The sequence below is a fragment of the Grus americana genome, chromosome 1 (genome assembly GCF_028858705.1).
Source record: "Grus americana isolate bGruAme1 chromosome 1, bGruAme1.mat, whole genome shotgun sequence".
NCBI classification, from domain to species: Eukaryota; Metazoa; Chordata; class Aves; order Gruiformes; family Gruidae; genus Grus; species Grus americana.
In genome coordinates, this window is record NC_072852.1 from 7,015,184 (window position 1) to 7,039,186 (window position 24,003).

The 24,003-nt window shown below is 38.0% G+C and overlaps 1 protein-coding gene across 6 annotated transcripts in view; it reads right to left on the reverse strand.

Annotated features, from left to right (window-relative positions):
- The window catches only part of USP6NL (USP6 N-terminal like), a 128,235-nt gene extending 104,583 nt beyond the window's left edge, over nucleotides 1–23,652 (reverse strand). Inside the window, exons 1-2 of one of the 6 annotated variants that reach the window (XM_054802010.1) lie at nucleotides 23,523–23,652; nucleotides 18,002–18,091 (exon numbers count right to left, since the gene is read on the reverse strand). In XM_054802010.1, coding sequence (XP_054657985.1) covers nucleotides 18,002–18,005 — 4 coding nt within the window. In that variant the 5' untranslated portion in view covers nucleotides 18,006–18,091; nucleotides 23,523–23,652. The other 5 variants (XM_054802030.1, XM_054802020.1, XM_054802040.1 and 2 more) reach the window with 5 other exon arrangements.
- Between the last annotated feature and the right edge of the window lie 351 nt (nucleotides 23,653–24,003).

Genomic DNA, 24,003 nt, shown 5'->3' on the forward strand with positions numbered 1-24,003 from the left:
GCATACCAATTTCTCTAAATAAAGTTTAAAGGAAACATTCACACCACAGAGTAACTACAGAAAACACCACTTGAAATGAATGCCAACAGATGCAACATACTCCCCTACGCTCAGTATCTAAGCAGAGCGTCTGCATCCTCTTTTAAAGTCTGTCTCAATTCATGAGATTTCATGTAATGCTTTGAGAGAGCTATCGGTGCAGTGTAGAGCCAGCATCAGACCTACTAACGGAATTAAAATTAAATCTAGCTTGCTAAACTCCATCAGGCACAAGCAAGCACCTGCTAAAGAAAGTCATTCAGCCCCTTTTCTCCCCCCTTGAACACACACCTCTGACACCCTTGTACGTGACGGGAATTCTTGCACACAGGGAGGCACGCTGGAAATCCTGGGAGTATTTCAGACATTCTTCTCTCTTTCACCACCAGAGGCCCAGAGAATTGTTTCAGCTAAGGTATTATCATTACTTCTGTCAGGTAATTTTAAGCAGACAAATTGCGGTACGTGCCCCACAACATTTTTAATGCCATTTGGAAAGCGTACAAAGGCACTTAAGAAATGCCTTCTGTCAGGGCCTCTATAGAGCTAACAAAAAAAAAGAAAAAAAATCATGAGAAATTGTGTTTTATACGGTCACGTTAAATAACTGTCAACCTTGAAGAGGCTCTGTGAATGCTTTAGGAAACCTACGTAGCATTGCAAGGCCTTGCCTACACAAAGAGAGCGATTTAGGAAGCCAACTACATTTTCCAAAAACTGTAATGCTAAAACAAACCATAGGCCACAACCGAGGCACAGTGAGACCTATGCTCTGGCCTTTAGACCTTCCGTTCCCATTGCTGAAGTGTTAGATGGTAGGGAGGAGAGGTCATCTCTTTCCATTTCCAGCTGCTGATCACAAGCGTTGCAGATTTTTAGATTTGCTGATGTATTTATCCACATCAGTCTCTTGAAACACATACGGTGTAGGCATGACAAACTGTTTCTATGATGTCAGTCTCATTTACAGCCTGCCCATTAATCCACCTCTGCCAGAAGTAACAGCAACCCAAAGTACTATTGTATTTGCTTTGGCAAAACAAAGACTACTAAAATCATTCTTTCTGACAAGCTGTCCAATTTCTTCTCCCACCCTGCAAATATTCAAGCGCCCACTCAATAGGAAGCTTGTAGACATACTGTGCAACTGTAACTGATCTCTTCCTGAAAAAGGATTCTTCAAACCATTAGAGGCAGAACTCCCAACCTTCTATATTAAGAATAATCTCTAACTTCTATACATAAACTTAAATTCCAGGTTTCAGACAAACAACTTTGTATGTAGATGGGTAAGGAAAAGATTACCATAGATGTTTCCAGAACAACTATAATTTCAAAACATTTAAATAAGATGTAGAATGCAGGGTTGTCCGATAAAGTTTACCTTTAGGTCCTTTATTTAATAATCAGATCCTCAAAATTCCTGCTGTAAGAACTTTCCCACCATTATCTTGCCATGATGTGTTCTTTCTTTATTTAGTTGTGTTATCAAAAAACTTGTCTTCAAGTTAAAGATACAAACTCAACAGAACATCATTACTTACAGCTACATTACATTGCAGATTTCCTCTGAAAAGCTAACGAGTTTATGGTTCATAAAACACCACACCTACCTCTACAGAACTAGTAAACTTTTGATAGTCTTATATAAACATATTTCGAAAAAAAGAAAACGGGAAAAAAAAGAAGGAATAAGGTAGAATAAAATCTTCAGTAATAACATACGCTTAACCACTTAAAGCATGAGTATACCTTGCAGATCCTGATTTTTAACTGAACTAGATCACCTCATTTCTACGGCAAGGTTCTCAAGCGCTAGAATAAGGAAAGGATGGTGGCCTGACAAAGAGTAACAGTGAGCAAAAGGGAGTGGAGGAAGAGAGAAAGGAATAGAAGGCATGCTTTGTACTTGCTTTTGTGTCAATATTACTTAAAAAAAAAAAAAAAAAAAGAAATGGGGCACTTCAGTACCTAGGAATTAACACCCAGGAAAGGGTTACAGCTATTCCCGACTGCAAAAAGGGAAGTTGCTCCCTTTTCTTCAGAACTATCCCTTGTCCTGTGGTAACAAAGATAACTAATAGGAAAAGGACTAGTAGCTGATTTGCAGGTCTAGTGGACTACGGTGAGAATACAAAACCAGTACCTACTAAGCTTTGCAGAATAGCCATTATAAAGGCTTTCATCCCATGGTCACCAGTATCTCCCTCCCTCCACCAGTGGCAGGGGTATTTTAAACAGCTGAAGCCTGCTCTGAGCTTTTGAGACACACACAAGCATTTGAGGACTGGAAATCATTTTCACGCACACCTGCCTCCCTCAACATGAAATAATCTCCAAAGATGGTATGCACAGTAGTTTCCCTCTCTTATTTGTTAGGCAAATGGTCATGTAGAAAGAAACTGAAAGAAAACCCCAAAGCTTTAAAATTAATTTAGGAAAGTGTGAACAAGTTTACTAAACATCCTGTGTGCAATGCAAAGAAAGAAAATGGTGCAAGTCTGAAGCAGGGCCCTGGCATTCGTGACAAACAACGTAACAAACTTCGACAAATCACTGAAAGAGACAATAAGCTTTGCAGCCGCTATTTCTCTTCCCTCAAATCCATTCAAACACCCACAAAGACTATAATATTAAACCATGACACCTGCTTTAAAAGAGTGGCAATACCAAAAAGACTCCAAGAAACAAGACGCAACTAACTAGCAAAATAATGGAATTTCAACTGTTATTCATGAGTGATAACTTGGTTATAGTCCACTCTTACCTTTGAATCATGAAACCAAACTGGTATCTCCATAGAATCCACCACTACAGCTGTCATCTCTCAGACCACATCCTAACAAAAACACAACCTGGGGGCAAGGATATTCACCAACAGAAAGTTCACAACAATTCTGACACAGATACACAAGGCAAACCAAAAAGCAACCAAGTGTCATAAATTTAGTGTAACAATTTAAGTAGATCCTGTTTGAGGAAAAAAAAAAAGTGTTACACATTTGAGCGCATATCTCGTGAGTTTCCAAAGTATTTTTCATCTTCGATAGCTAGTTTGCTAAGTAATATGTGCTTGATGATGTTCTTGCATTTTGCTTTTCTTACTTAACTCCACAATCATAGGGAATACAGAAATCATGTGTTATCAATCTGATGAAATACATTGGTATGAGAAGGAGCAGTTAACCAGGATGGAATTTTATGGATCACTGTGTGCAGCCCTTGACCTCTCCTAACCATAGTAAAAAGAGTGACCTGCATCCTGATTAGTCAGCTGTCATCACTCAAAATAAAAATGATGTCATTAATGTAATTATAATTAACTGGTCTCTGAAAGCAATTCTTTTTTATAAAGCATATTGCCAGGAGGTAACACATTTACAGCACAAAAGATGCAGCAGAAGTATGGCTGAGTGGGTATTCGTCAAATGACACTTAGAAAAGGAAAAAAAAAAAATCAGAATTTAGGTTTGAGGAAAGCTTCGTATTTTCTCCTTCATTCTCTTCTTATAATCTGTAATGTTTATATATTCATGGCATTCTGTCTATACTTTTTAAAAAACTATCAAGAACCCTCAGGGTAATCCTAGGCAGCATTGTAGCTACCCAAAAAGTGCTTGCTTGTTATGCCCTCATTTACAGAAAGATGCACAAGCTACTAATAAAAAAAAAACCTAAAATGGCTTGAGGGCATTTATTCATATGAACAATAGGACTGCACACGTTTTATCTGAGATGCAAAGTTATTGTGACCGTTCTTTTTCCATCTCACACCAACCTGAACTGGCCCAAATTTAGGCTGCATACAGACTATTCCACCACATCTCTGTGGAAACCTATGCAGATCTGTCTTCATAATCCTGACTTCGGTTCCTCATAGCCAGAATTACTTATGTCCTTTTCCCTACCTGCTTGACTCTCAACATGGATAAAATACCAAGATTTCAGGCCCAATACACCCAAAGAAACAGACAGCCCATAACCAAGAGCCAGTAAGGCACCAGCCTGATACGCCATCCTGTTGCTACCTGTTTCAATGGAAGCGGGATCGAGCTTTAAGTCTCACCGCTATCATCTAGAAAGCACTTACATATACACACACAAAACACACCTCCTGGTATCTCTTTAGTACTGCAAGAGAGCAAAGTCCAATTACAGGCAGAAGATGGGAGTTTACAAGAGCAGGGGGTCCATTTGCTCTTTGGACTCTTCCTTCTACATCTGTAAAATACAGATGGCACCTCCATATGTTACAAAGTCAATAGGACTATTCAAAACAAGGGCTATATAAAAAGTCAAGTACCAGCAACAGCGAGGGCAGCTGTTCTTACCAACCAACCTAATGTTTGCTTTAAAAGCTGCAGTTTCAGAAACCACAGGGCAGAACTGCTTCATCTTCCCTCCCATCTTAGCAAAAGGGCTCAGAAAATGAAGCAGATTTTCTTATTAGGAGCAACAACTATTTCACAAGCAAGAGAAAAGTTTTCAACAATAGATTAAAGAATTAAGGAAATACAAGTAAGGCACAATAGTTGGGAAGAGATTCTTTCAACATATTTGTATAATGAGTTCACAGTAAAGACTGCATATTTCTTGCAAAAAATAAATTCAGATAAACCCTACCTAGCAGCTAAGTCCTGGTAACACCTTAAGTATCAACAGAAACATTTTGTTTTATGATACTCCTCTCTGACTTTTCCTGTCACAGTTGGTCTTCAAATTAATATCTCAAAATAAATAGGCATTGAGCTCTAAGATAGGCAATATATCATGATACAAATTATTACTAAAGCAGCTATAAAGCAGGTTATCTATCCTTTCTCACTGATATTTTGAATTAATTTTCCAATCTATGAATTGAAGCTTACAGTTTTCATTAAGTTTTAAATAACCTACTATAGTTGGAATAGGAGAATTCTGGAGTTCCAAATCGATAACTAACCCTACCCATAAATCTCTGAAACTTTAAATTGCGCTTCATTATTTTCTACAGATTATTCTTTGACAGTAATGCACTAACGGGAACCATGAAAAAGATAAAAGAAAACCTAATGCTCTCAAGAAATCATATGTGGAATTCGGGTAGCCTTTCCTGTGAAAAAGTTTCCACTAGTGATATGACTCCATTTATTATTCAAGGCATTCATTTTTCAAAGACAAGTGCTTTTGGCTATGCATTTTGCAGAGCAGCCACAAGAATAAATAAATAAATAAATATCCTCACAGTCTTCTGAGTGGTCCTACAGAGTCACTGCTTAATCCAACAGAATTTGCATTCATTAGGAATATTTTTTTCCCCTTCATTTTTAGCACTTTTGCTACCATTTTCAAAGCATGAAAGTATGACTGCAGTTTTTAAAACAAACTGGATGTAGATATATGAAACTCTTTTAGAAGAGGTCTTCGGAGCAGAAAGTAGCTTGAGCTAGAGGCTGGAAAAGTAATAAATAATTGCAACAGAAAGCTATCTAAGTGGACGCTGATTAAAGAGGATGAGAGCTATTTGTTCACATTTTTTAAAGTCTGGTTTTCTTTAAACATACAAAAAAGCTGTTCATTAAATTCAGGATGATGATGGCGAACTTCAGTAAATGGTCAATGGTTAATTCCACCTGTTCAAGGCAAAAGCTTATCAACCCAAAAAAGAAAAACAGATGCTAAAAACAGGGAAAGGGGAAGACAAAAAACACATAGCCACATTCAGCTGATGTTATTGCACCCAGTGAAAGAAACTACACATTGCAAAATCCTGTCACTGCACAATACTCTTACTGTTACCCTTCTTACTTAATTCACATTATTTTTTACCTCCTTAGCTCTTGCTACAATGTATTCTGCAAGTGGATCTAGATGATAACAAGATACAGGACAACTTTCCCAGAGAGCCACAGTGAAGCCAAGGGAACTGGCCATGTGAATCACTTTTATCATCCATCTGGTAACAGACACCAGACACTAATGGAGATCAATATCAGAAGTTTGTGTTCAAATACGTCTTGATACATTCTTAAGAAAAAAAAAAACAAGCATGCTTAGTCTTTGCTCATATATTTACTGTAAAACTGTACCATCAGCTTTAGACATACAAGTGTGTCTAAACTACACAGTTTAAAAAGCTTCCAAAAGGTCTTAGATATTTAACTTGTAAAGACTTGTCAGAAGGAATAGCTTAAGCTACAGTGCAGAACTCATTAGATACAACAGAGATACTTCATGTCTTGTGGAACTATGTGATTAGGATTGCGCTAAGCAAGCTACATAGATGTTATGATAAAGAGTTAACTATAGAACAACAGATTCTTATTATGGACCTTCAAATTTATCCTATTTCTTTCTCCTGTCCCTCAGATCCATACCATTCAAAGGACAAAAGGCCAGTTTATAAGGCACACTAGCTAGTAAATAAAGAAAGCAGCAAAGCAAATGACATTTTCCCAAAAAAAAGTTGTATCTAAGCAGCTTGTTTCAAATATGATAAAATACATTTTTTCAAAACAGGTGGAAGAAAGCGTGTTAGTACAAGATCTCAGTGAATGTATACACCCCACAATGTCTCAGTCTCCCTCATATTACAGTCCAAATCTTTATATAGTTTTAACTACAAACGATAATTTTGCAAAAAAAGTTCCGCACTAGAAGTCTCAAAAAGTAACCAAACATTTATGAAGTTGTAATTATGACAACAGAAAAGTTTTAAAAGATTTTTTTCCAAGCAATATGCATCATTTCCTGCATATGCAGCATTCCGACCAGAATATGCAGCAATTGTGTGTTTCTGGGATTTGGATCATGGCTGTAGTATTAATCGACAGATTTATTGTCAAGCTAAAGGATAATATAAAATATTCTGTCAAACTTAAGCATATAGAAAGAAGCCATACCATTCATTACAAGAGTGGGTTTTCTTCTTTTTGCAATATTAAACAAAAATCAAAACTATTACTATCTTATCTATGTGTCAATACTGAAGTCAAAGTAAATTAGTTTAATCTGGCAAAGATTAATAAAAGTGAATGTGTGTTCAAATCAAAGAAGAAAAAAAAAGAAAAAAAAGAGAAAAACTTTGCTTTTAATATAAACCCTTACTTGGTTTCCTGTTGAAAAGGATATGAATGAGATTAATAATCTCTTACCTCCTTGAAGCAAAGAAAAACTACAAAACTCAATGCATCACTATTTGTTAGCAGGATTAAATCCTTTGCTGCATGTTAGTATTTCTATATTGATAGTTAATCCAAGTAATAAAATGCAGCTGTCCACAGCCACCAGGAAGAACATCAAACCTTATTAGTCCACTGCAAAATACACAGTACTTTTATTAAACTCATGTATTTGCAGGCTTAATTTGTGTGGCAATTAATCTACGGTATGGCTTTCTCTCCCTGCAATAAAAATCAAAGTTTTTAAAACAAGTTTTTAAATATTTTGTAATAGGCTAACTTAACATTAAAAAGTATCTATTCCTACAAATATAGCTTACCTATTGATGAAAACATTGGTACAAAGAGAGACATGCTGGGGAAGAAAGAATTCGGTGCTTCAAAAGTAACTGAGGGAAATTAGTCTGAAGGTCACACAGATCAGAAGTGATCCACTCTCCTTTGAAAGGAAGCTACCTGGGTCTGTTTGCTTACTGCAGCTGCGTTCTAACAGGAGATACCATTAAACATTCACTTTCAGGCTTCTACCTTCTGCTCTCCTTGTACATTCACTCAGAAAATGCAGTCTTTCAAAACATATTTTGGCTAACGTATTTAAAAAAATGCAAGCTTAGTGCTTGAATATGACAATCCTGTTAACCGTGACTACTTAAGGTTAATGCTAGAGTTATATTTGAGAGATGTATTCTGGTTAAGAAGCTGGTTGTGGCTATTTTTATGGTTATCTCTGTTTTGCCTCTGTTCTCACGAATGGATTTATTTAGTAGCGCACTGTAACTAGCACATCACACTTGCTTCATATCCAGTGCTATTTCCCATAAAGCATATACATGGCTCAGCTACAAACAGAGTTCTCCTCTTCAGTGAAAAAATGGGAGAAACACCTGGGCATCTTTGCATCTAGACAGAGGCAGGAAGCAGCCATGTGAAACAGGCTTCTTTATTCAGCTTCACTTTAAGACAAACTATCCAAATGAAGAACATCTTACCTACCTATTACAGAAGCAAAGATACAGGAATTGTGCATGGCCTAGTGACTCAGTCCCAATTTTGGCAGACAGAAGACTGTAGTACATTTACTATTCTCCATGCTCTCTCAGTAGCTGCAGAGAATATAGAATCATGCCAGTTTCAGGCAACAATTGCCCATAGTCCGGACAAGAAGGGACTGAACTGCACCACTTTAACTACCAGCAGTACTACACCAGTGCTAAAGGAACAGAAGTGCCATCATCCTCCATTGGTAGAAGATTTATCCTTGAACTTGAGCTGTTAGGTTTCACTGGACAACACACAGGTAACCTGTCCTTGCTACACCATCTTGTAGGACCACTGAATATACAGCATTAAACAAAAACACAAGTTTCTCCAAAATGGATGTTCCACTTAATGGTCAATGCATTAAAGAAAAAAAAAAACCACAACACCAAGAGCCTTACAGTGAGTTTCACATAAATATTATTTCTTTTAGTTTGTTTTAATGCATGGGGAATAAATAAATATTGAAATGTCACTACAAGTGACTCATTAGAGCAAAGGCTAAAAAGAAGTACTTTCCTACCACATAGTTAAAGCTACATTTTTGTCACTGCTTCCGGAGCACAGAAAAGAGTATGGTGGGGGGAGAAAACAAAAAGCAAAAATGACACTTTTCAGTTTGTACCTAATCTTTTCAAGGCAAACTATAAACCTATTTTTTCCTCTCCCATCCCCCACGACCAACCCTGACATCCTTCAAACACTCTTACAGTAACTTGCTCTTACTGGGGGCAGGGGAGGAGAGGAAGATAAAAAGCTTGTCTTGTTTTTACAACCAGATATAAAGTAATATGAAATATAACCGCTCTGAAGCATGCAAGGCAAGCAGGGTCTGTAGAACAGCCCAGACACAAAGTATGGCTGTAGCACAGCATCACTGGTAAGAACAGAGAGCAGCAGCTGACAAGTGTCACCTCCAAAAAGTAGGTTTGGGGGAAGGCAGAAAAGGAGGGTTTTGCCATTTTAGCATTCATACAACACAGAAACAGTAGCATCACAAAATAATTCTCCTCATATAACGCTGTACAAAATTCTTCTACCAAAAAAAAAAAAAGAGAAGGAAAAAGCTTTATATTGAACGCGACAGAACACATTCTGGCGAGAGACTTATTTCGCTATGTCTCTCAAAATTCTGGGAAGTCTGACTCCTGCTCAAAAGAGCTCTGAGTGAGCCTTTCAGCACTCTACCATGGAATTAGGCAGGTTTTCAAAGAGCTTTTCAAGGGTAAAACAGAAAGACCGCATTCAAGAATTCTCTCCTATGGCAAACCGAAGTGCTTTATTAAAACAAAGTGGCCTTTTATATTAGTGATCTATTAGGTTAATGACCGCACTGGCCAAAAGCAATGGAGATTCTACAGCATGTTGGTATGCTTTCCATTCCAGAGAATAATTATGTTATACAAAATAAAACAGAAAAAAAAACCAGAAGAAAAAAAGAAAAAGAAACTGCAACACACCCGCTTCCCAAACCAGCCTGGAAGTCCTGTACAGCTTTCTGCTCGCTTCAGAAATGTTGAGTGGAATAGGTATAGGCATACCAACAGCCTTGAAAAAATTCCAGTCCTATCTTGTCAGTCTCCCACATAATTTTAAGAATTTAAATATCTTAATTATAGGGGGCTCTTTTGCAATGAGAGATTAAATAAGCCTTATAATCTGCTGATTGATAGGATATCACCTAAGTGCAGCTACTTTTTTTACACAAACATCTGCAACCATCCTTTAAACACTGAAAGGACAACAGATTGGATAGTTTAAGTAAAGATCTTAAATTTAAACAAACACTGAGCCAGTCACGGAGCCAGTAATCCTGCTGGGATTACTTGCATAACCCCACTTACGGCAATGATCCCAAATATTTTCCATCCGTGCTACAAATCAGAGAAGTTGTTTCCTATCAAAAATTGGGTAAAGAATGCCAGAGTAGCTTTTCTTGAAACACAGTCAATGTAGCATAAAATAAAGATACATCTTGTAAATCAAGTGTTTTGTGTCTTGAATGTGAAGATAAATAACATAAAATAAGAAAAATAAGAGAGCTGTAGCCTTATCTGTGATAAAGTCACAATAATGAGCAGCAATGGCTTCACTTTTCCAACACAGTGGTGCATATTATTCAGTCATTTGTACGGAAAGGGAGAACAACATGACTCACAACAGGCAAGGAAAGTCCTCTAAATACCTCACTTATCACTGCTGTTGGAAAAGTTCTTCAGCCCATTTCTAATCCTTCATCTGACGCAGCTGTTGTTTTGTGAATTTTCTAGTGTAATAGGAAATTATAACACCACTAGGAAGCTCAATACTGCAGCCTCTATGAAGTCCTCCCTGCAGTAACCAGAACAACATTGTTCTGTCTCTACACAGTCCCTTATGCAAAAGAGGGGGGTGTCAGCCCAAATGTCTACATTTATAGCTCTCACTTTTCATCTGTATTTTAGCTGTGAGTTTCTGTATCCTTCCCCCTTTGGAATGTACTTGAACAGCACCATCAGCTTATCACAGGATGAATAGAATCCCAGAAATACAAATTGCTTACATAGTGGTGCATACTTGATACTCACTCCAGAGAACAAGGTTACAGTGTTCTTTGCGACTCACTCTTTCTGCTGCAAGAGTACCAAAGATCCACAATAAAGGCATTATTGTGCAATAGTCTATCTAAAGGAATACAGAGATAGACCCAAAGACTAAGATTTAAATAAAAAAAAAGTAACAGGAGAGTATTATCATGCTAAAGGGATCTACTTCTGTGTATGCCAATTAGTCGTCATAATTCAGCAGTCCCTACTGGCCATCAGTCAAAACAGCAAGAGGCAGCAAAATTTAGAAAGAGGACTCTCTTTCTCTACATATACACACATACATAAAAGAATTATTATATATTTTAAGTAAATAATTTTCTATTTATGCTATAAATTATAATATAAAAATATATAGCACAAACATGTAATGAATTTTTAGATATATAAAATATTAGAAACATACTTCTACCATCTTTGCTGTTTTGTACACACACAGAGTTAGTGTGTCATAAAATAAATAATTTGTAAATAATCCAGCCTTAATTTTCTTTGCAAACGTGACAGAACAAACATGAAGTGCAAGTGTCTAAAAAGGACATATTCCGGGAGCAGTAAGTGTGTATACAAAAAGACTGGTCCTCCAATAACATTCACGATGGTCATTTTCCTGCCAGTTCAAAACTAACAATAGTTTCCTGCCAGTGCCAACATCTTAGTTTACAAACAGAAATTACATTGGTTTAAACGTAGGTGTCATGTTGCACTAACTTATTTAGAGAAGCCCCATCAATCTGACCATCAATTTAAACCCGCAGGGAGAAAGTCCAACTGAAAGAAGATAGCTTTGAAGTTCTCTCTATGACAAAAAAATAAAACTTTTTTTTTTTAAATGTTCAATAAATGTATTTCAAATATATGTAAAGGGTTTAAAAAAAAATAGCTTTTCTATACAATATTAACTAATTTAAATGAAACAGTAAATACGAAGCAGTACCTCTTTGTTGACAAAGCCTTATAGAAAGTGAGACTACTGAACTTGAACGTACCACTTGGAAGCACAGTTTCTGAATGTGATAAATACATTTTTGGTCACTGCAACCTCCTGCAAAGCTTAAGAAGGGAAAGTGACTTCACTTCAGTCCATAGAGATTGAAGACTTCTTTTGTTCAGTTAAAAAAGTGGCAGAACAAAACTCAAAAATGTTTGTCTTCCTCTTCAATCTAAAAATAAATTCTAAGTGGAAGGAAAAGCCACAACTTACCAGTCCTAAATATCCTAAAGTGATCAAAAAATAAAGAAAGGATTATGAAGAAAAATAATCTAAAAAGTCTGTTTAAATACAGACATATTTCAAAAAGCTTTCATTTGTGTTCTGATATATTTAAACAGCTGTACTATCAGCAAAAAAAAGTCACAAGGTCTGAGAAGTGTCATCATTGTGTCAATTGAATAAATAAAATGAAATCCAACACCATAAAATGTGAATATTAAGAAAACAAGTTTCTACTAACATGCCTACATTTCCTCAATGCAATGCATCAGTTCTGTGCATGTAAAGTATATGGGTTTATATTTTATTGTGACTAATGCACCCCCTGTATTTAGAGGGGTGGTTTAGTTACAGCATTGGTGAAAAACTGGGTCATCTAAGATCTGATTAGCCCTCTAGAGATGCCTCTCCTCACTTAGTACAGAGGAAGCCCAAGATTACTACATTCCTAAACAAGCTATAGTTCCATACACACTTCAAACAAGGGGAAATAAAAAAAAGCATTACCTGCTTTTTACCTGGAAAGGACAGTTTCACCCACCAACCACTTATTCTCACCCCTGTGCTTCTCTCCCTGCCTCACAGCAGTACAACCATTTACCCAGCTATGTAGTAAGCAGCTTAGGGAGCCCACCCAATTCAAATCAACCTCATGAATGATCCTGCAACAAGGAAGAATGCAGGAATTCAGACAGGGAAAGAACACCACCCCCTCTGTCGGCAAGGGCGACATTTTAAGGGGTCATGAAATTTTAAAGATCCTCAGTTCAGGCTTGGCTCCTACAGGCTAGACCTTTCTAATGAAACTGAACTTCATTCAAAGCTTTTTCCACAAATCCATACAAGTTTCTGTAACTCATTAACTCTCACCTCTGAATCTGCATTTCAAGTCAGAAAACTATCTCCAGCGCGCTTGCTGATAGCCTCCCTCGAGTACTAGCTGCACTATGCAGAGGGGACAGCCAGCAGATACAGCATTAACCAGCAGTATCTGAAGAAAATAGAAGTGAAAAGTTAAGACAACACAGAAGAGTAACTGTGCAGCAAGATCAAGAATGGTAAGCGCTTCTCCTGACCGCTAGGTTCAGGAATCAAGCAACTTAGTGTACATGTATTTTTCATGCTTCATCTTCCCACTACAAAAAAAAAAAAAAAAAAAAAAAAAAAAAAGAGTTACTACACTATTACTTCTGATCCAAGTTACGTATAGTTGTAAATTCCCCTGATGGTTTCAGGAAAAAAAATAGAGCAAACATATGATAAATACTAATGTTATCAATGAAGTAATTTTTATGGGGTCTTTAATATACAGTAGCTTACTATTTTAAGTATCTTGTAGGTTTCATTCTTTTCCAGATAGTTGAACTGCAAGGGGGGTTACTATTATTTAGCTCTTAAAATATTTTAAGCATATCCCAATTCTTCAAACTAACCTTTTTCAAATCTGCATTATGGCTCTTTATCCCCAATGTCCCACAATTCTTTATCATTCAGAACTTCAGTTTTTCCATGAAGAACTACTATTTCAAATTTCAGTAAAGATGATCTAGGAGACAATAGCTGCTTCTATATTTCTCAAGTCACAGTATTTCTAAAGATTAGAAGATAATTGTGCTGTGAAATCAGAAGAACAATTGTTAAAGAAAACACTTCACATACAAACTTGAAGATACAGTATTTTATGAATGGGTTTTCAGGGTTCATGGTTCAAAAATAAAACAAAAACTTAGCATGTTACACAATAATCTGGTATCATTTAGCTATTCATTATTATACTTCATTATAAAGATATTTTCGCTTACTTCTAACCTTTCCTTCCCCAGCACGTAGTTTTATGTATGAATCAGAACCTAATCTTTTTCCTTTCTTTCAATGTCAGCTCACTGAAAAGAACTGATGACTACAAAGCCTCTTAAACTACGTCAATGAGCTTCATAGTTATTTGCAACACTTTACCCCAAAACACACAAAATGCAAAGCCACCTTACACTTTGTGCGAGCTACAAAGAAACGCCCATTTCCCTGCATCTAGTTTTACTAGCAGTATCACTTGGTCCTCACTTCACTACAAATTCACTCTGGCACACGAGGAGGGGAGATTGGAGTCAAGGGGGAAAAACTGAGCCAGCCTTACCCAAACAGACTTTTCTTAGCATAGGAAGTTTTATAGAAGCCCAGAACACACTTTTCTCAGTTGCAAGCATAGGAATAATAATGTATACTTGCTAAAGCATTGTATCTTCATCTATTAAAGATGACCTTAACATTTGTTTTCATTCTCAAGTTTATTGCTCGTGAACAGAGAAACTGACAGCAAAAACTATTTCTTCATACACACTACAAGAACTCAAAAAAAAAAAAAAGTTGGGTGGTTTTGGGTTGTTTTTTTTTTTTTTAGAAGTCACAAAACCCTAAGGTTCCTCTGTGAACACAAACTAGAAAGCCAGCTGTAATGAGAGGTCAAGATAAATAACCAACCATCAAACAGCAGCAGCCTTTAATCACACCATTGTGGTCTTGATTTGAACTGCTGAAGCAAAAAGTTTCCCACCTCATTACCAGGCCACGCTGATCATTTTGAAAATATAAGATTACATTGCACAGCACCTCTCCAAACACACAAAGTGTGCTCCTACCCTCAATCACGAAGAAAACCTTAAGAGATTATACTGCAGCATGAAGAATAGCAGGTTAACTTCCCAACTGCATGCAGTGTTAAGTTTTTAAGGTGAGCAAAACAAAACTAAAAGCAGAAAGACAAAGCCAGGAAAGAATTATTCTGTACAATTTATTATGACAGCAGAATTATAAAAAAAAAGTTGGCACTGCTTCCCATACATTTAAGGGGAAAAAAAAAAAGATGATGTCAGCAGCTTGTTGCAACACTATGTACTAACATTTAGTTTAATTGTTTGCAAATTGAGTTCATTGCAGCAGCTCAAATAAGTTCACTGCACTGACCTTTCTTCAAAGGAGAAAGCACAGGAAAACTCCCAAACATGAAAAGCACAGTTTATAATTGTAAGAATTTATCATGACACTACACATTTTCTGGCAGTTAAATGTCAACAGCTGGAGAAAATGTAGAAGATTAAACCAACTCCTTCTGTGGTGTGACATGCTAGGCAGGTTACATACAGCCAGGATTTCTCTGACAAGTTATCTTTAAATACAAAATAAATCAAAATCAATCTAACTTAGCTACACTGTATACTCTTCCCCACCCTTTAAGCATGTGACCTCACTGTCCTATGGGGCACACAATGTTAAAGTATAATTTGAAATATGGATTTGTCTTATCCTTACTCACCAAAATAGACATTTATAAAGGCATTCCACAGAAATAAAAGCCTTAATAGAGACTGCCTCAGTTTTAACACCTTTTCAGATTCTTTGTATTGCCCAACAACTAAAACCAACTCCCATGAATGGTGAACTTTGCAATTCTGTCAATCTCTTCCCCAATATTAGAGAAGATCAGTACAACAGGATCTAAACCACTTAATTACACACCTGATAATTTTAATAAAGTTATAGAACAACAGTAGTTCCCCTATTCACTTTCCAAAAAATTTTAACTGATCATTTGCTTAAAAATAAGCTTGTGTATGCTTCTTAAGTACCAAAATATTACAGATTTACATCTACACACTATTTCAATAAAATAATATGTTCTGTGTATGAAACTGCTAAAACATCAAATATGATACAAGGTAAAAATTACTTTTTAAGCTAATGAATAAGGTTGGCAAAAAAACCAAATAGGTATGAACTGCCTGTGAATAAATTTTGGACAGATATTAGAAGAGGGATTTAATCATTTTAGGACTGAGACTCTAGAATAGCCCTTCACAAACAGCAATGGAAATATACATTGCATCAAGTGTATCACAAGAAAATAATGAGTAGGATTCTATACTGTAGCCTGCACATAACAGCATTCTGAATTTTTTAACCAAAAAATTATCAGCCTTCTTAAGTCTGATGTTTCCACATTTTAGACAATCATTTTCATGGATTTTTGGTTTGAATTACACTAGGTGACGCACAAGTTCGGAATACTAGAGACTCCCATCACTTTTAAACACACCTAGATATTCCAGGTGCCCACAGATTTTGTGAATAAGCTTACATGTACTGAAGTATGCGAGTAAATGCATCTTCATAAGGTAATACCTTTAGACCAAGGTATTTAGTAGAGAGAAGCCTAAAACTATGACCATGCTTATAGTTCAAGTTTCTCTGAAGTAAACCGTAAACTAAGAAACGCAATACCAGCTGAACATAAACACCTAATCTTCTCTAAACTGTATTTTCAAAAAAAGCAGTATTTTCTGTCGTGTCCTTGAAGTCCATCACTTAGCATGGACTTAAGCATCTAATCTACCACAAAAATGTGGTGTCCTGCAAAGAAGAGACTGTATTTTGAATAATAATAATATTATTATTAATCACCATAAAAAGTACTGCCAAAGTGTTATCTTTCATTTGAATAGGGTCTTCATTCTTCCTAATATAAAGCTAAACTCTCCAGTCTGGAATCACATCAAAATCTCACCAAAACCAATGGTGTTTTGTTCAAGCCATGACAGTATTTGTTGTACTCAAACGAACAAACAGCAGCACCTTGGTGAGTCACACTTAACACAGCAACTATGATTCAAAAGGTAAAAAGACTTCAAGTTATTTGTTATGTTTAAGATTATACATTAGGCAACGACAGCACGTGAGATGCTCTATAAAACAAATGAAGATAAATATAGCAGTGTTTGTCAAATCAGGATATTCAGGTACTGGAATAACTGCCTGTGAAGTTGTCATCTATGCAATACAGAAAATACTTTAAACGTCAGAAAGTAAACAAGTGTGAATGGCAATATGAAAGAGAAAACAGATATAATTCTCTATAAATACTAAAACAGTTTATGTACACTAAGTATGAGCCCTAGAGTTCAGCAATTCTTTCAGTCCTTTTTTTGGTGTAGTTTTTCCTTTGCTGCATTTAGCAAGCATTTCCTTCATCATTCTTTTTTTCTTCTACATGTCAAGAAAAGCCATTTTTCATTTAGTTTGACAAGAAATTTAACCAACAATTTTTTTTTTACTCACTTCCTCCCAGAAAATCAAATGGTCTTATTTTACTAACATAGGATATAATTATCCTATGAACTAGATGCTCTTTCTTCAACAGATTCAGTACAGTTGTGTTGAAACTAAGCTACATTATAAATACAGTTCCTGTGCATATGAAGTTATATCCTTATTTCTACATGATGTAAGGCTAGGTAATGTTGCTGCCAAGAATTATATTAAGAAGTCTCACATCCGCAAAACTTATGAAAGACCTTTAAATACTCAAAACAGTTCACTAAAAAGAGATTATCTTACCCATCAGATATGGCCTAAAACAAAACTTCTGGTGTCTTTCATTTGTTTTTTTCCACCAAAACAGATCTTAAGTCACAGTTTTCTATGGCTCAGATCTTTCCAACGCATGCCAAAATTCCTTTGGGATCAGACCCCTATACTGGAATTTAAGTAATATATTTATTTTTTCCCATAAAACGCAGTCCATTCATTTTATTTTGGATTTTTACCAGCTATTTTAATTTACTGGACAGCCACATATTTTGGAGTTCTTAGCAAAACCAAGACATTTCCCCCTCAGAGTTACGTTTTATTTATACTGAAGAAAACAAACATCAGCTTGTTACAGAACTCACCTTCTTGAAAATTATACCAGACTACCAACACAGAAGTCTTACAGAGCACCCATTGATCAAAAATTTGCAGATTAAGAACAGCATCTGCCAAATTATTTGGTTATTTTTAAAGGACTGAAGAGACAAAACTCAGTATGAACATTTTTAAGGAACAAGCACCTTCCAGAACTCACTACAGAAGTACATTTCTTCTAAACTGCAAACTAAGGGTTTCTTTTTTCTTAAATAAGGAAATCTACTCACTCATGACTGGAAGCTTCTTTGCATATAATCCAAGACAGGTCTTGAAGCAAGGTATCTTGTTGGAGAAGGTTTCTCAGAGGTATACATGTCCTGATCATGGTAGGAAAATAAAGAGACAAATATTTTTTTCAATTTCAAATAACTAGAATAAATGTTTCTATATAAACTGTCTTTCCCATTATCTTTTCACCCTCCTTGTTACAAAAAGGAACACAAAGATGTATTTGTTATGGCTGACGAACTTTACTGCTTTTGGATATATTTTGAAGTTTATCAACTCAAAACGTGTACTTTCTTCTAACATTCACATTATAAACTTGTGGGCATGTACTAGTTCATAAAATCTAACTGCTCCCAAAAGATAACAAACATTCTTAAGAAGTTAAAAGTACAAGACTACAATACAGATATAGTAACTGAAAATACCATTGAAGTAGTATTTTCCTTCAGCAGCCTCAGCTAACAAGAAGATGAAATATAAAGATACTCTTTAAAACACAAGAATAAGTTTACTAAATGAGAAGTGGTTGGCATTAGCATCCAACATTTCTTCCTCAGAAACAAAACCTGAAAAAGTTACCATTTCTAGCAACCGCAAACTATCCCAGCAGTTCATTCATAATTGAAGAAAAAAAAAAGGCAAAAAAAAAAGCTATACAAGTAGGGCAGATATGGATCCATTAACAATATGCCTGGCTCTCCCCAAAGCGAAACATAGAGGACTTAATCTCCAACAATGACAGTACAGCAAGTACATTTTGGAAAATTTATTACATAATCTCCATCCTGCTGCTAAAAGCAAGTTTATACAAGTCTGATAGAACAGTTAAACGAAAGTAACTTCACCTCACAGTTGAGATGAAAAGAAAAAACCAGACACATCTATTAAGCTATAGAGTTTTCCTCTAATACCTGCACAAATAGAGTTTTTGTAAAGTAGTGAGTATTATGCAATTCATTTCCTCTTTTCAGAGCCAATTAGAACTTGCTGAATCTAACCACCTGTGCTAAACCAGCCAGATAATATCTTGTGCTGACTCAGATTTCAAGTCTCAACTCTCCTGATCTCTTAATGTTTAAAAAAAATAAAATACCAAAAGACAAGAGATCTAACTTTTACTGAAGTATGACTTCACATAACATTTACAGATTTACAGCACATGCCAAAGAAGCAGAGGAACTATCACAGCACTGGATTCACATCACAAGAAGGTTCCTGTATCAATTGCTAAAACCAGTTTTGGAAAAAAAAAATAAACAATAAAAATCCAAACAAAGCAAAAAAACCCCACCAAAACCATCCACACACTACAAAAAAAAAATCCAACTGCCAAAAGGAAGCCTTCAGTAACACTGCAGACTGAAAATTACAACAAACTTTTTTTGCGTTGAAAAAGTAACACAGGGAAGAGGCTTACTAGGGGAAGAAAACGGTATCGTGCTGAAGAAATACGTATGCAAACGTTATAAAAAGCCACAGATGAACACAAAGCCATTAGTGCAATCAGTGAAGAAGAACAGTTTGAATTGCAGGTCCTGTCAATTCTCTATGAATGGCTGCTAAATTAGACATTTAAGCACACACAGCCTAATCAAAAATAAAGTGTCTGGTTAAAACATATCATTAGATCTGCAGTCTTGTCAGCTTCCTTTTGATTACTGATGTCAAAATTAGCAAATATAACTTCCATGACATTTAATTATTTACTGGACTAATTACAGCTATTATGTTAAGAACATCAAATGAGTCATACAAACGGCCCTCAACCCAGGTCCAAAGCACTTATGACCAAACATCCCTACTACCTTTGGGCCCAAATTGCTCTTCAACCTTATGCAGAGTCAACTGGAAGACCACAGTCTCCCATTCAACTTGATTTTTCCAAAGGTATAATCTCACCTTAGTTTTGTAAATATGAACTAACAATACTTTGCCTCAGAAACATCACTTTACATGACATTTTATTGTGTGTACATACAGGAAAAGGCTGTTCATTAGGAAAAAAACATCACTTCTGAAAACCACTTAAGGCTAATAATAGCATAATTATGCACCATATCATTTATAAAAATCTAGTCACGTAACACTAAGGAAACGAGTAGGGGAGAATATAGTAGCTATATACTACCTAGAAACGTGTGTCATAATCATGAAAAGTGAATGTTTTGGTACACCACAGAAACTTGAGCTCTGACTTCCAGCTATAAAAGTGTTACTGCTATCTTGCCTTCTGCATCTAAATATTTTGCTTAGCTACTGCTAATATCTGTTTACTAGCCAATATAGACTTCTGGTTAAATTCAGTATTTGTTCTTTGAAATAACGCTGCATATGTGCTTTATAAAACTTCCCTTGTTTACAACTTTATCATTTTGCTGAAGGCCATTTACTTGGACTATTCAAAACTGCTTCAAGTCCCTAAAAAAAAGGAAAGTTTCATCTTTTATCTGTAATTTCGAGTATAGCAAATCCAAGCAGTATCAGAAAGTCAGGAAAAGTCAACACTGTCAAATATCAGGAAGTCTGTACTTTCTATTGCATTACAATACTGTAATATTACATGTAATATTGTATTACAATATGCTTTTCCTAAGTACGTGTGTTAGAAACTAAATGGTTATCACTTAGCTCTCCCAGCCAAAAACCTCATTTACTCCAATGCTTGTAGGGTTCTCTCCTGCACAGAAACACTACCAACTATTACACAAGAGAGAGAGAGAAAGACTATTACTTGATGAGTGTCTTGCTGAAAGATACCATCTTGGAAAAACTGTCTTTTTATTCAAAATAGTACCTGACATCCTTTGTGCTTTCCCTTGCAATTAACAAGGCTATAAAAGAACCCACACATGTACCTTTGATCCTTCTCTTTTTCGGAATAGCTAACCTTTGTATTCCATCCAGTATTTCCTCTACTAACACAGATCTACTAGCTCTCAGTGGTATTCACCTTAAGGAGTTGTGAAACTACCAGCATTTTAACTTGGATTTGAAAGGAATACCTGAAGCGAGAGAACCTCTTTACAACTTCAAGTTCAAGCACACTAATAATACATTCAATTATCTGTTTCCACACCTAATGCCAGGTCTCTTTTTTTACCCAATACTCTGTTTCAGGATAACTAATACGAGCCAGATTGCAAGTAAATTACAGCATATTATAACTCTATGCACTATGAATCTATCCAGAGAAAAGATATTTTTCCTTTAAGTTGGCAAATAAAAATTCAGGTCTAGTCTGTGTGCATGTAGTATCTGTTTAACTTAGATGCTAAAGAGTTAACATTAAGAATTTATATTCCCAATTCTGAAGAAATCACAGGAGCAGCACGCAACTGCACTGTTTAAACATACACACAAAGACAAAATAGTCTAAATACTCTAAAGAGAGCCTGCCTGGCACAAATCAGTATTTTACTGTCATTTACTTTCTTCTTTAAACTAAAACGTTATGGCCCCTCAAAAAAAAAAAAACAGATACAGAGATTTCAGAAGCACATGTTTTAAAGTTTTATAGATGGCTGGCAAAACATTAAGTCTGAAATTATTGGTTTCTGTGCTGTATAATCAGAGGGCAAAAGAACAGCTGGTTAAAAGGCAGTTCTACTAAATACTTATTTTACACTGCATCCAAGTTGAATTAACTTCAAAGTTATAATCAGTAACAACAGAAGTTAAAAAGAAGCAAAACTAGAGTAACTTAAGAGCACAGCTATTAAAAAGAACATAATAAAAATTCCTAATATAGCACCAAGTTTCTGAGCGTCCCAGCTCAGTAAAATGCCCAAGACAGCGCAAACGTAAAATTCACAACAAAATAAGACTACTACCTTTTAAGAACCTAGACAAAATCATTGACTGGCCACAAATGAGGAAGCACATACAAATACAAATGAAACACACAATGACACACCCTTGTCTTTGTTCATAGCAGGAATATTTACACTACAAAGCACTGAAGAAAATTGCTTTTAGTTTCAGGCACCGGTGATTGGCCACGGGATTGCACATACATACGCCTAGCAGAGTTTGAGTTTCGACTGTCACACAGCCACTCTAGATTGCAGGGTACGCATCAAGCTAAATAACCTTAGAGAACTATTATTTAATAGAAGTATTCTAATTGAACTGATCCTCCACAAAATGCATTTGTTGTGAACAAGGCAAACGCGCATTTGCTTTCATTCCACTGTAATTCAGTGAAAGCTAAAAACTAGCTACACTCACAGCCAGCTTTCTGTGCAGCTGCCTGCTCCAAACAGAAGACAGCACAAAGAAAGTTATTCTCAAGCGTATGCAGGCAAACGACTGGTACAGGAGTTTGGCGACAGTGTTTTAAGTCACCACTTGACTCTCATGCAGCTGGCAGTTCAATGGCTTCGGTGGTTTCCTACAGGCAACCATCCACACCACAGAAAGAACCCGAAACATCTGATAATTGGCTCTTTTGCAGATAGTCCCAGCAGAGGCCAAGGACTAAGAGAGGGTTATGGAGGCTGAAGGCTGTTGGCAGCGCAGCCGGTGGGAAGCACGCAGGGCTGCGGACCCTTCTGCACCAGGCCACGACGCTCAGCCTGGCACTGGCACTTTTCACCACACACCTGAAGTATTACAAAAAGCAGAGGAGGGAGCAGGTACACAGAGCAGTAGTGCCAGCAAGTCACGTTAAAACAAGGGTTCAGCCATCCAAAACCTCCCTGATCCCGACAGGGGTTGAGATCACAGCCTCCCACCTTGACAGAAAAGGAGGGCCCTCAGGAAGGCCCCAAGGGGTGTCCGACCCACTGCGGTGACCCCCCCCAAACACACACCCCCTCCAGACTGCCCTGCCTGTCTCACCCCCATTGTGACTGCAGAGGCCCAGGCCACCACAGTCCCCCACTGCCCTGAGGGGAGCGCACCCCTCACCCCCCTGTTTGGGGGTGCCTTCCCCAGGGGCCGCCCCCCCATCGCCGCCACAACCTCACTCAAGCCTTACAACGGGTTCCAGGGGCACCTCCAACAGGGCTTCCCTCGGGCTCCCCCAGCACGCTCGGTCAGCTGCCTCCCGCACCGCGCGGACCCCCCCAGAGCTCCCCACACGCTGCCCCTCCGCCTCCCACCCAGCAGAAAAAGTAGGGACACACACCCCCAACCACACACACCCCTCCGCTGGGAATGGAACAGTCTGAAGCACCCCAGTACCCTCCGGGAGCCGGCTCCCGCCTCTTCCACCTCCCCAGCCCCGCGGGTGGTGGCGCGCAGCCCGGGCTCCCCCCCAGGGAGGATGGTAGAGCCCGCCTCCCCTCAGCTCTCTAGGAACTGGGTCTCACCCCGCCCGCTTCAATGGAGAGGTCCGGAGTGGCGTGTCCCCCACACAGACATATATTTATATATATGCTACATATACAGCACACACACTCACTCGCCCTCCTCGCACCCCGGCAATGGAAGGGTCCAGCCGGCCACCCCGCCGCGCTCGTGGCGCTCCCCCACCCCTGGGGGTCCGCACAATGGCCGGACGTCCCGGCTCGCCCCTACCTTTGCTCGGCTTCCTCCTCCTTCCGGGGCCTCCGTCCGCCTCCTCCCCAGCGACACTTCCCTGCTTGCTGCCCCGGGATCGGTGGCCTCCAACCAGGAAGTGCCCCGGTGTGACACCGGCGGCCGCCGCTATGGAAACCCTCCCCGCCCCCGTCCCTCCCCCGCCGGTGCCGTCCCACAGGCCTGACCCGCCGCCGCCGCCATCTTGGACTCACAACGAGGCGCGGAGGTGTTTGACCTCGCCGCTCTCTGTGCTCCCGCCGCCGCCGCCATCTTGGGCTCGCTACGAGGCCTTGGCAGCGCCGGACCCAGGGGGTACAGGGAAACGTCCCTCGCCGAGGCCGCAGATGCTCCGGCAGCCGTAAGGATGGGCACCCGCCGAGACTCGGGCGTTTGCCCCCGGAGCCAGGCCCTGCACCCACCAACACCCAGCTCAGCAATTTGTTTAGCCGGCTGCCACAGGCTGAGCCCACGCATCAGC